This window comes from Hippocampus zosterae, chromosome 17 (assembly GCF_025434085.1).
Source record: "Hippocampus zosterae strain Florida chromosome 17, ASM2543408v3, whole genome shotgun sequence".
In the NCBI taxonomy this organism is placed as follows: Eukaryota; Metazoa; Chordata; class Actinopteri; order Syngnathiformes; family Syngnathidae; genus Hippocampus; species Hippocampus zosterae.
The window spans coordinates 13,728,806-13,743,135 of record NC_067467.1 but is presented as its reverse complement, the minus strand read 5'-3'; the positions used below and the strand labels follow the sequence as shown (position 1 = coordinate 13,743,135).

Below are 14,330 nucleotides of genomic sequence, written 5' to 3'. Positions count from 1 at the left end.
ACGCAGGCTTTCAAGTGCAATAATTGACATCCCAAATTCACACAGTTCTCCAAAAATGTTTTGAATCTCGAGCTTTAGGTCAGTTTGATACTTTTTTAATCCGGTGGGACATGCGGGTATAGCAGCTGATCAGAGGCAATCATTAAAGACAAGTGTTTGTTAGGAGAAACGACAACGACAAAAACACATATAACCGCAAGAGCAATTGAATTCTAGATAAGTTTTAGGGGAGCATTCACTCTGGGTCACCTCTATTGTTGCGTTAACGCTGTTTCCCCTCCCTCTTCTGTTCCTCACAAATCGGTTGATTCTTGCATCCATAGTTTCCATAGTTTAGCATCTTAACTGTAGATGCCAACTGATAATGAGCCGATCAACATTCATGACCGAATAAGAAGTGAGCTACATTCTTTTTATTTACCGCCAGAAAATTGTCCATACATGTCGACGTATTATCTATTCGTTTTGAAGCACAAACGGTTTGTTTGTTGTTCAGAAATGCGATACATGAACTAACAAAACAGTGCAACGACAGGGAACTTATTTTTTTCCACAGTGCTCACAGTTGATTTGCGATTAAGCTTCTTTGTTGTCTACGTGCAAATTATATTATACTACTTGTAATGATTATAAACCCACGTTGGTCTTCCAAGACGGCGCTCTGTCTCTGTTTGGAAAAAAACCACTAGCTCACGCCATGACGTGATCACGTGGTTTGGAGCCTCAACCGCAGCTTCAATTCTTTACCTCTCTCGGTCTCGCCCCGCTATTCTGAGAACACGGCTTGAGACATAAATCAGCGCCCCATAAATAACGACCGTACTTCCCATTACATTTTCGTTGGACTAACAGACAATAAAAACACCAATAAGCAGAGATTGATCTAATTTATTGCCTCATAAAAACAGACAGGGAACTTGGCTTGAGCTGCGCAAGCCGCCGCTGAAAGTTGAGACGAGCTGAGCCGCAAGCGGGTTTTCACAAGGCCGTTGCGTGTCACAGGAGCTCGGAGAGCTTCAACGCTGTTTTATTAACGACCATCACGCAGGCCGACAGCTTTTAATAGAATTACAAATACCCATCCGATGTTAACTGTCAACGCTCAACCCAATGTCGTTTTTATGCATGCATCTAGAACAAGCGATCAAAATCGCAGGATTAATTTAATTCGTACCATACGTTGTGTTATGCAATAGCAGTTTAACATACTGCGAGTCCGTATCATCAGGCCATGTTCCAAATAGATCATTTTACCTGATCAGCTTACTATTACCCTCAAAACAACGAAATGTAAATCTAATATATTCTCAAATTCAATCTGCAGATAAATGTGTGCCTTCTACGGATATCCGAGTGATTGTGGATTGAGGAAATCCAGCCTCTACTTTGCACCGCTTCGCTCAGTGGCCCTCACTCCCACGCACATTTCTGCATTTTTTTCTTTCTTTTGCACCCTCGGGGATAAGGAGGCGAAGACAACTTCCATGCAAACGAAATGGGGGCTGTCGTCGGGGTCGGAATGGAATACGAGGATAAAACAGATGCATGGTACTTTCGCAGTGAATGTTCATAATATAAGAAAATGGGTAGCATGGATGGAAGGTTTGCATCAATGATTTCAGGAAAGAAGAGGCATGCGCCAGGGTCTTTGCAGTCAGAGAAAGATTGATCACCAACACCCACCCACCCGGGGCTCCTTTGGCCCTATTGAAACATCCCGTCCTATTTATGGAGTTCCCAATTTTTCCAAACTGTCATTATTTTCGCCCAATTTTCCAATGACATTATGCCCCCGGCAATCAACTCGGAAAGCTCATGTTAAAATTGTGTCTTTGTATCACGAACAGCGACTTGTGCGTACCCCCCCCCCCCCCCCCCCATCCCCGCCTTGCAGACCGACCTCGCTGTGAACTCCCTCTCCCTCCGTAAACACACCAACCATTTTTAACACACACTTCACACTGAGGAAGGGGGTAGGGTAACCTCTGTCTCTCACTATGGATTGACGAGGGACACAAGAAGATGGATTTCAAAAATCAAAACTCGGATCTTTTTACGAAAAGTAAACAGTCGATGAAGAGCAAGCACGACCCATTTGCAATTAAACATTTCCCACCTTTTCTGCATAATTAAATCTAGCCATACTGCTGTCTGTGCAAAAATGAAATGTAAAATAGTCCCCCATATATCTAAAATTCTCGGCGTCTGTCCCACAAAAAAACAAAAACAAATAATGAACCGAGTTTTGAAGTAGATAGCATTTTTGAAGGAGCCATAATGTAAACGGTGTTGGGGATATTCCAGAGTTGACCGTCATCAGCCATGGGGGAAAAACGATGCTCTATTGTTTCTGTCATACGAGTTGAAATCCACCGACAGTTCGCCTACACTGCCCACATGGCTAACGGTAGCCTTCGGGCTTCTTCCTTTCCTCGAAACACCCCCCCCTGCGTGACGAAAACAATGACATTATTTTGCGGTATAGCCCCGTTTGCCACATTTTGTACATAAATAATTATGCAGCTTCCCACAGTCTACGCCGCTGCCAGGCCTAGGCCTCTAATTGGTTCTTTCGGATCACGTGACCAGGAATTGGCTGCATTTTCACCCCATAGTTCTTCAGTTTAGCCTACCCAGGTCCCCATACGCTAGTAATATCACCAATATACACAATTATTATATTGCCACACGCATTTACGCTATCGCGGCCGGTGCTTCCGTGCTCGTGCTTTTTTAATTTGTGGTAAATTTTAAAACGTTTCAGGACTGTAGGGGTCTACATGAATGTGCGCGCGTGTGTGCGCGTGTGTGCGCGTGTTTTGCTTTTTATTTTAGGGAAGGGATTATCAGGGGGTCTCATCGTTAAACAGTGATATCCGTTTGAAGGAGCTATGAATTTTGAATTTGAACGAGAGATCGGTTTTATAAACAGCCAACCGTCGCTAGCAGAGTGCCTGACGTCCTTCCCTGCCGTCCTGGAGTCATTTCAAACTTCATCAATCAAGGAGTCGACAGTAATTCCGCCTCCCTTCGAGAACACCATCCCCAGCCTCAGCCCCTGCACAGCCAGCCAGCCAAGACCATCTTCAAGGAACCAACAGAACCGGAGAAACTCTGTTACCAATGGCCTCCAGACGAACCACCGACTCGGCCGCCAACAGCCCTGCACGCCCAGCCAGGCCCCCGCCCCGAACGCATCGTCTGCCGCAGGATCGCTGGCTCACGAATTCCCCTGGATGAAAGAGAAGAAGTCATCCAAAAAATGCCCGAAAAGTGGAGGCAGCTCGAGCAGTGGCGGATCCATCATCCCATCCGCCTCTTCGTCTCCTTCACCGACCGCCTCCGGGTACGCTTTGGCGGGCATCGAATCACCCACAGGTCGGTGTATGCTGGGGGTGTGCATGTGTTTGTATTTATGGTTGTGCAGCAGGGATGACTTGGATGTGTTTAAACTGATTGATTGCCCACTGCTAATCTCCACTCGGGCAATTGCATCAAATGTATATCAGTCGAGGATGGCATTGTCTCAGTCACTGTTGTGTCTATGTGCGTCTTGTGTATTGCGGTGATGCAGGAGCAGCAGGGAGCCATTTTTAGACCACCGCATTATGCTGTGCCCTGTCTTGCACGCTCCCATTCATTGGTCTTAAAAATGGCCACGTTAGCTATTTGAAGAGAGGGATTCCGTTTTGCATTGTGTACCCCGCAATTATATATGTACTGTATATCAATCCGGGTTATTATGACAGTCATTAAATTTGGAATGATGACGTGGTGCATAAACGCAAGGGGTATTCTCTCTACAATTTTTCACGTGCTGATTTGTAATAATTACAAACTTTACATGTTGATATTTCGAAACAGAGAGTCCTCCCGGATATAACCTATATTTTGTGCTCAACGCAGCCATATTGAATTGCGACGCATATAGTCCCTCAAAGAATCGTGGGGCGGGGTTGGATCGAGCCTACTATCAACACAAAGTAATATATGGAAATCCTTAAGTCCTTGATTTCGTTTGGCTTCCAGTTACATCGCATACGAAGTTATCCAATTAATATTTTTAGATTAACACCTAAGTCACACATAATCACACACACGCGCACACACAAACACGCGCGCGCACACGAACACGCACACACAGACACGCATACACACACTGAAACACACACATTTTTTATATCGTGTACAAATGTCCGCCTTTTCTTTTGCTGGTTTTCTTAAGGGCTTGGTGTCTGTTTTGACATATACGACAAAACGCAGATGAAATGCAGTATATATACAGTATATAATATTTGCATCAATGTTTCTCATTCTTACTCTCTATTTTGATGTGTTTAATCTAATCTCTGCATGTCAATTTCACACAGTCGCTTACTCACAGTACTCCCTGCCTATTTCAGACGAGTGTTCCTGGCATTATAGCGATACAACTCGCTTTACTTAGCTTTTTAAAGTGAGTTTATTGCTGTTTTTATTTTTTATATTTTGAGGCTAGATTATATTCATAGGGCGGGTTCTATAATTCATTAATGATATATTAGAATGTTTTAATCTTTTATATTACATAAAAGAGACCCGGGCGAGCTCCATGCCCTATGTTGAAACAGCTTACCGGTATTTTAAAGACGAAATTGTGCGCGTAATATTTTAGTGGCTTCATTGAATCACCGCGGAGGAAAAAAATATGAGAATGACGAAATCCACGTGCAGACATTTGAACGAATAATTAAAGCACGGCCTTTATTTATGTACTTTTCCGTTCAGATCCGAATCAGGCGGGTCTGGATGTCGGAGGAGCCGGGTCCCGTCGGCTCCGCACAGCCTACACGAACACGCAACTGCTCGAGCTGGAGAAGGAGTTTCATTTTAACAAGTATCTTTGCCGACCCAGAAGAGTGGAGATTGCCGCCCTTTTGGATTTGACCGAGCGGCAGGTTAAAGTTTGGTTCCAGAACCGGCGGATGAAACACAAGCGGCAGACCACACACCACCGTGACGGCGGTGGTGAAGGGGGAGGAGGAAACCAAGAATCCGGCGAACCGAGTTGTATCGAGCCCCTCGAAGGCGCGGATGCTTCATCGCCATACTCAAGCCAGCCGCTGGAAGCATCTGGCACCGGGGAGTTATCGGATGGCGAGGCGGGGAGCAGTAATCCATCTTCGGCCGCTGCACCCACCGCCCACACCTTTGACAGCGGAGACAATGCGCATCCCACGCTGGAGGAGGGAGGCCTATCGAGCCGCCCGGAGCTGCCAACCCTGTCGAATGCGGCTGACTCCTGTGACTCTGCTGCCAAATACCAGTCCCCGGAGCAGTTCACCGCAAAACATTCCAGCGAGAACACGAGCGTAAAGCATTTGAACGAGACGAGCACAGTATCAGTGTTGTCTGATGCAGCATTTTGCGAGCAGCCAGATTCGTCCATCCCCTCCTCCTCGTGCTCCTCGGAGCTCCCCGACCTGACGTTCTTTTCCGGGGACGCCTGCATGTCACCCAGCCTTCAGAGTTCATTGGACAGCCCGGTGGATTTTTCGGAAGAGGACTTCGACTTGTTCACACGCACTCTGTGCACCATGGACCTTCAGCATCTCAACTTCTGAGAGTTTTGTTTATAAATGCCGCACAGAAAACGAGGGCTCTCGACAAGAACCGCAATCCTTTGGAAAACAAACAAACACGTCTACATTCCCGAATGATTTATGAATGAAAAATTTCGACGTTGATATTTCAATATGTTTTCACCCTTTTACCACTATTTTTCACACGTAAAATGAAGAGCTACGACGAGAGATTACCAGATTTAAAAAAAAGAATATAAAATGCATCTTTTTTTCCGTGCCCTCATTCCAGGAATGTGAATTTACAATGATATTTATTAGTTAGAATATTTAGAGTGCGTGATTTTTTTTTTTTATCCAAACTTCTCAGGAACCGCTTAGTATCGCTGGACTGCTTTTTGAAAATCTCGATTGAGGAAATGAACGGGGGAAAAAAAATCTCTTGCTGTGAACCGAGAGAAAAAGGAAGCCGCGTTGGTGATGCGAGTTTTACACACCAGTTTATTTATGGAGATTCTTTAATAGTGAGATCCAAATTATTTATTGTATACATATTTTCATAGTGGAATACGATTATGCTAATAAAAATACAAATGCAATTACAAAGTGGCGTTTACAGTTTTTATTTCTAAGGTATCATTAGACGTTCAAATTAATGTTCTATCGGATATACTTGAGACTTTTTGTTGAGCGTTTACAAATTGGGCATACAGTACTACAGAAAATGAGATGCTCGATGATGATAATGGTTCTTCTTCTTCATATTATTATTATTATTGTTTTAAATGTTTATGATATTAAATGAGTTATTTAATACACCGCTTTACGTTGCACCAAATGCTTTTTTCACTGTTAAGGTTATGTTTTTCTCACCACACTCGCTCACTCATTTTTCAGAGCAGATTGAAAGAATGAAATTAACAGATTGAGGACACGGATTGTCCTGATTTTCTTTCGATCGTTTCGTCTGGGTAGAATTAGGAGATTTAGCAAATAAACACACCCAGTCGGCGAAAACACCAACGAAGGACTGCACAGGGATGTTAAATGTCGAAAATTATTTTAGCGTACGATACAAATAATGGGAACACTCGACTTGGCTGTGTTCCCTATAGGTTTATAATAGTCAGTCGAAATAATATTATATATTATGATATAGTTAGCATATTAAACAAAAGATTGAATGCGTTGATATCCACGAGCTATAGGAACATCCCGCAGCCTTTGAGAATTTAATGTTAATGTAACTTGGCTGCTTCCCCTCCTCCTGCGGAGCTAAAATGGCGCTGCAGACAAAGGAGGATGCAAACAATGAGCAATGGCAGCCATTACGGGGCAAGCTGTGTGCGCGCGTGCGACCTCGTGTGATTGCGTGTGTGTGTGTGTGTGTGTGTGTGTGCTCGTGCGTGTGGGGGAGAAAGAAAGAGAGGACGACAGAGAAAACGTCATCGTGCTCGAAATACACTTTCTATTACTACTTCTTCTACAAACGCCCCCATACACCCCCACCGCCACTACACACACACAATATATATATATATATATATATATATATATATATATATATATATATACAGAGAGAGAGAGAGAGAGAGATCATTTAAATATTAGGAATGTTTTTTTTTAATGGCAATATTCTAAATGGAGGATTAAAAATATAGGCTGCCTACTTATTCATTGCAACACCGACTTCTGTGAGTATGTTCATTTCACTGAAGTATTGATGCAAGTTGATGCAATCCATCAGGGAAACAAGAAACAAAACAATGAAGCACAGTCAGGGGCGAAATTTCGAATATTATCAACGTTGTTTGTGTGTTTCAGAACATTAGCTGTTTCTGTTTAGCAACACAGTGTTCCGTTTATTGATCTTACCCTTGAGATATAATCAGGATAATTGAGTATACATTGAAAAATAATGTTCAACAATCCTATAGCTCAACTGGGTGAAATTCTCAGAGCTGTGAGAGACTTCAATAAAACAATCTAAAGCAGATGCCAGTGCCAACACATACTCCAACTTCTGTGTGATCCTGCACAAACTATTACAAAGTACTGGATTTAATTGGCAATTTAGCAGTGAGAGAGAGAGAGAGAGAGAGAGAGAGAGAGAGAGAGAGAGAGAGAGAGAGACAGAGAGAGAGAGAGAGCGACAGAGAGAGAGAATGAGAGCGAGAGAGAGAGAAAGGGAGAGAGATAGAAAATGAGAGAAGGGGCAGAGAGGGGGAGCGAGAGAGTGAATAAAAATGAGTGACAGGGCAGAAGGAGGGGAGATGGAGAGAGAGAGAGAGAGAATACACATAAAAAATAAAAATAAAAAACAACTCAGTTCATGCAGTTTTATTTACTTCCTGTGGCGGCCTATAGCCATATGTCGAGGAGCCTCTGGCACCAAGATTGACAAATACTGTCCATACTACAGATGAAAGATCGGGAGCGGTTCCGATTTTTGTGAAGAACTGAATGGAAACAGTTGGAACAATCGAAGGACAATGTTCCTCAGCGTACAAATGCAAGAAATGTAGGGATTGCATCGTTTATGGTCCAAAATATCCCAAAATACTGAGAATCTGGAGATTGTCAGCGGAACGGCTGAAAACCAAAATGGAAAGCCTCTGAGCCTCGATCCTTCAGGCGGCACTGCATCAAAAAAGAAACAACATCAATGTGTAAAGGACATAACCACAGGGGTTCTGGAACACTTCATAAAACCAATGTCAGGAAATACACCTTGGCGCTACGTCCTTAAGCGCAACTGAACACCCTGCTATGCAAAGCAAAAGAAAGCGAGAGAGCTTGGTTGTGTGTGTTTCAATAATCTCGCTCTTCTGGCTGTCACCGTCTGTCGACTGGCTGCCACAATGTAATATGTAGTAGTTGTTTTATCTCTTGTATCACGGTCACAGTCACTGTTATGATTTCAGCCTGGGTGTATGCTATTGCATAACTCAGGTGTGACAGATCACCCACTTAACAGGGGTGGCACAAAAAGTCAACGGTGTGCTTTTATCATCCGCAGTGTCAAGTGGAAACTTTCGACACTCAGACACGAAAAGATTTTGCCGAAAGACCTAATTAAATCTGTCAATCAAAGTTCATTAACATTGGTAAGGTCTGAAAAGCAATCGTGATCGGCTGCTCATAGACTGGAAAGTGGATTGGTCAAAATAGACCAGAGAAGCACTCTGTCAATCTCTTTTTTAATAACTACATGTCTTAAAAGTATAAATCTTAAAAATTTCAGACTAATTATTTCTTCATTAGCGACTGTGGCTTTCCTGTGTGAGGCTTCCATGTTCTCCCATTTGGCTTTTCTCCGGGGACTCCGGTTTCATTCCACATTCCAAAAACCTGCATGGCAGGTTAAAGGAACATTCTAAATTGTCCCTAAGTGTAATTGTGGGCGCGAATGGTCATTTATCGATGTGTGCCCTGCGATTGGCTGGCAACCAGTTCAGGTTGTCCCTCACCCGGTAGCCGAAGACATCTGGGATAGGCTCCAGCACACCGGTGACCCTTGTGAGCATTAGCGGATTAGAAAATGGATGGAAGAATATTTCTTCATTACGGTTTCCATCTGGAGAGCCACACATTAATATGGTGGAACACTCAAAATCATTTTCAAACTCAAAATCATTTCCAAACATATTTTCCGGTTCTGAACAACATGTCATCCAGTGTTAGGCACGTTACATGTAATCATTGTTCCAAAAATGGGAGTATTAATGAGTAGTCCATGTTCAAATTAAAATGTTTTTTACTCCTTACAATTGTCACAGGAAATATGCTTGTCCATAAAAAAACCACTTATAATGACTCAGCAAAACGCTGTCCGTCAGTGATGGGCTGAGAGGTCCAACAGTACTTGACCCAGTTAGTGATGATTTCACTGAAGACAGGCATCCAGTGATGGACCTTGTGTCAGTACTGATGGAAAGCAATATATTATTCAATGTTTAGTTTAACTTTTCAACATTTTTTTCTATATATGCACAAATTGTCATTAAAAGCATCACTCATGTCACTCTCCACTTGATCACCAATTTGCTGACTAGAATACCATGACCTAAGTAAAGTTTTCAGCAAAGACTGTGCTCAGTCATTGATGCTGCAAAGTCAGGGGGAGGGGGGTGCTCTTAAAATATTTTCAAGATGATCATGATGTTAATACTACATTCAATGAATAGATTTCTTCAATGATTTAATTGGGTTGTCCCATGCTGTTGTCATGTTTAGTTTTTTTTTCCCAAGAATTTTCTACGCCTCGCTCAAATCCATCAAGATTGCATTACACAACCTGTGCCACAAAATTCTCAGGTCAGCTCTATCAGCGCCAGTTCCATCTGCTGGAACAGCCAGCAAGCTGCAATGTAGTCTGCCAAATTCCCAAATGCGGTAAACCCAAATGCCCCGATACGAAAATGAAAATGCACCTATTTTTTTCCCCTGTTGCTCTGTTTTTGTCTTAGTTTGGTCCTAAAACGCCTTTGCAGAATACATCGTGTCTGTTTTAATTATTTGCAGTTTTTCAATTGTGTTTGTGCATTTCTTTGGAGTCAGCCAGTCCTCCATTAAGCGCCTTCAGCTGGTCCAGAATCCCGCTGCTCGCCTCTTGACTGGTTCTCGTAAGAGGGAGCACATAACTCCTACTCTGGCATCCCTTCACTGGCTCCCCATTCATTTTAGAGTTATTTTCAAGATTCTCCTCTTTGTTTTCAAATCTCTGAATAATCTCGCGCCACCTTACCTCTCTGAGCTCATCTGCCCCTACATGCCTCAGGTCTGTGGACCAGACATTATTAGAAGTACCAAGAACTAAACTGAGGCTCAGAGGGGATCGAGCCTTTTCTGTTGCTGGTCCCTCTCTCTGGAATGACCTCCCACTGAACATTCAGCAAGCATCCTCGCTGCCCATCTTCAAAACCCTCCTCAAAACTCACTTGTATTCTTTGGCATTCGACTCAGCATGACTTAGATTTGTTCTTGGTTTTACTTGCTTTCTACCGCCTTTATTACCGATTTGTCTTACTGTTTATTGTACATGTTAAATTGCCATGTGCAGCACTTTGTATGCAGCGATGGCTGTTTGAAAGTGCTCTATAAATACTGTTGACTTGACTTGACTTAACTTCTACACTGGGACGTGTTGACTCTGGAAGACAAACAATAGGCCATACATCCATCACTCCATCCCCTCATTTTCTTTCTTACCTGCTTATCCTCACGACGGTCACGGGCGTGCTGGAGCCTATCCCAGCTGTCTTCGGGCAATAGACGGGCAACACCCTGAACCGGTTGCCAGCCAATTGCAGGGCACACAGAGACGAACAACCATCCGTGCTCACACTCATACCGAAAGACAATTTAGAGTGTACCAATAACCTGCCATGCGTGTCTTTGGAATGTGGGAGGAAACTGGAGTACCCGGACACAACCCACGCAGGCACCGGGAGAACATGCAAACTCCACACAGGAAGGCGTAAACGAACCTTGCACTTCTGCACTGTGAGGTGGACATGCGAACCAGTCGACCACTGTGCCACTCGATAAATAATTTTGATAATTTTAGAAAAATGACATAAAACCTCATTGCCATGTCTTTCATATTGATCACAAACAATCCAAAAGAATTGTGCAGAGCCCACTGTGTGGAAATGTTTACTCTACAACTTTCTCTTCTGCCGCAGCCCTGCAGCACTGGTGTAAATGTGGTGTGTAGATAAGACAGTAAAGTTGACAGACTCTTATCAAAGCTAGCTGATAAATGAAAGCAGTAAAAATGCTATCCAGCTCTCATTTCACTCCTCTGTTCCATGCAGTTTGCTCGGGTAGTCATTAGAATGTACAGACTTTTTTGTTTCACAGAGGCTGAAACTGATTTTGTTTTCATCATGATAGCTTTTATCTCACCACCAGTGTGTTTTGTTACATTTTCTTTGTTCCACGCAAAAAATGCTACACGCTACAACATGAAATCTTGGCTTCTACTTGGAAATGCATTGAAGCAGAAGCTCATGAGCTCAAGATTACACTGATGTGTGACAAATATTGTCCAGACCCTCATTTTACTCAGGAATTTCAAGTCACACAATTGAGTTTAAGGGGGAAACTGGATGTGTGAGGTAAAAGCAACATTTTGGACGTAATTGTTAAATTAATTGTATTCATCCTTTCATTCATTTTTCCAATTCACTTAATCATCACAAGGGTATTTCTAGTATTGATTTATTAAAATGACTTAACATGAATGTGTAGCATGTTTTCCCCGTTCTTGCGTGTTTTATTTTATTTTATTTTTTTATTCTGAAGACATGCATGTTAGGCTGGTTGGAGACTCAAAATTTTCATCGGGATTTGAATGTGTGTTTATTTCTCTTAAAATTTGAAACATTTCTCTGTAGGGTGGCTCGGTGGGCGAGTGGTTAACGTAGCAACCTCACAGTGCAGAGGTCGTAGGTTTGATCCCAGCTCCGGCCTTTCTGTGTGGAGTTCGCAAGTTCTCCCCGTGCCTGTGTGGATTTTCTCCAAGTACCCCGGTTTCCTCCCAAATTCTAAAAATATGCGTGCCAGGCTGATTGAACACTCTAAATCAGTGGTTCTGAACCTTGTGAGAGGTACTGGACCCAACCGGTTCATATGGGCATTCACCAAACCCTTCATGAGTGAAAAATAAAGAGTATGATTTTTGATGACGTTCAAGACATGAAAAAACGCATTTATTAAAAACAGAAAAATGTAAACACAATTAGTATCATTATAAAGTGTATGTTTTTTAATTGTGCACAAAATTAATCAGCCAGTGATGGCCAAGCGGGCATAACTAATTGATATGTTGAGTTGTGGGTCTCTTAACCTCCATGGCAGAGACTCTGTCAAACCCCTATGACTGATTCACCGAACCCCTAGGGTTCGATCGAACCCAGCATCAGAACCACTGCTCTAAATTGTTCCTAGGTGTGAGCGTGGATGGTTGTTCGTCTCTGTGTGCCCTGCGATTGGCTGGCAACCGGTTCAGGGTGTCCCCCGCCTACTGCTCGAAGACAGCTGGGATTGGCTCCAGCAAGTCCCACGACCCTTGTGAGGATAAAGAGGTTCAGAAAATGGATGGATGGATGTCTTTTCATTGCGCCTATCTCACTTACCATCAACGTACCAATTAGAGTGAAAGGAAGAGCGATTGAAAAGAAAAAGAGGAAAGAGCGTGAGCAAACATGCAATGTGTTTTACTTGAAAAGTGCTCATAAAACAATGTGACGAATGTTTGTTGAGGACATTCTTACAGTAACCAAGTGATGACATATTGCTAAGAAGGGGACACTTTAAGATCGGACAGCGGAGCGCGAGTATCTGTCTATCGGCATAATAGTTCTTTTCGTCTTAATGCAATAGGTCTTTCGCATGTGTTGCTAACGGTTAGCTGAAGCTAATTGCATCAGTGTTTCAGACAAAGCTGCAGTGCATGGTTAGCATCGCCAGTTGGTTAGCCACAGTTAGACACGTTCGTAGCTTGTTTGCTGGAGTCAATCTAAGCGGGAGTTACGTCAGAAGCGTGAACAAGGTCTTTGGATATACACGGAAGTTGGGTTATACTTCCGCACTGTGGGGCGTTTGTGTTGGAATATAGCTGTCTTCTTTGGAACGTTGCGTTGTTTGCTGTTAACAATTTTACCGTCTTCTGAACTGTGAATACAGCTATTCCTTCGACGAGGTTGCCACCTAGTGGACATCGTGAGAACAGGCTTGCAACATTTTCTTTTGGGTTTTCTTTGCGAAAATGCCGTTTAGATTGTAAAATATAGGTTGTGCTTTGATATAATTGCTGGAATAAAGTCGAGTTGATTTTTCAGATGTTGTTGTCTGAAAAACTGAGTCAATATCATGACTGATTCAAACCAACTTGAATGTCTCACCACTGCCCATTTTATAAGGTGACTTGATTATATTTCTTTGCTGGAGCTCGTGGATGTCTCCAGGGTCCTGGTGGCATGTTGCCACTTACCCAGGAAAGGCGCTTTCTTCCCGAAAACGGATCTGGGGCTCTCACAGTGGTGCAGATGTGCGGGGTTCGATTCCAGGGCCTGGTCTTCCAGTCTGGTGTTTGCATGTCCTCTCCGTGCCTGTGTGGGTTTTCCACGGGTACTGGGTTTTTCTTCTACACTCTATGCTGTCCCTCTGGTGTGATTGTGAATGGTTGTTTGGCCTGCGATTGGCTGGCAACCAGTTCTGGGTGTAGTCCGCCTACTGCCAGAGTTTAGCGAGGATCGGCTCCACCACGCATTTCTAAACCACCTTAAAACTTATCTCTTCACTGAATAGATGTTCTGTGGATAAAAGCCACTCCCTTTGAGACGTTTATTCTGCCTTTCTGGCATTTCCAATAATTGTGCCACACAATTATTGTAAAGAAGGTGTAGAGTGGTGACCTGTCAGTCAACTGGGGTGACACAAACAGTTGGCTGCTGGGTGTCGCCTGATATATTAGCTCCCCTTCTCATTAAAAAAAAAAAAAAATCTCAAAAACCACGGTGAGAAAAAAAGGGAAACCTCACAAAGAACCACTCTAAATGAGATCTTTATTCACAAATCCTCACAAGTGTTTCAATCAGAATTTTCATTATGGAAGAAATAAAGGTATATTTCCAGAGACAAAAAGAACAGTAAGGAACAACAAGAACTGTATTTTATCTTATCAACACTACAATTAAAATGAAGTGTGAAGATTGGATTAAGTTCTTTTAATAAATCCCTTTGGAAAATTGATTTATGATT

The 14,330-nt window shown here is 42.9% G+C and overlaps 1 protein-coding gene across 1 annotated transcript; it reads left to right on the top strand.

Moving 5' to 3' along the window:
• Positions 1 to 57: 57 nt before the first annotated feature.
• hoxb2a (homeobox B2a) lies at positions 58 to 5,680 on the top strand. The gene is made up of 2 exons (XM_052049719.1): positions 58 to 3,378; positions 4,768 to 5,680. Exons 1-2 carry the CDS (start codon positions 2,892 to 2,894, stop codon positions 5,601 to 5,603), a joined length of 1,323 nt encoding a protein of 440 aa, XP_051905679.1. The 5' UTR covers positions 58 to 2,891; the 3' UTR covers positions 5,604 to 5,680.
• The last annotated feature ends 8,650 nt before the right edge of the window (positions 5,681 to 14,330 follow it).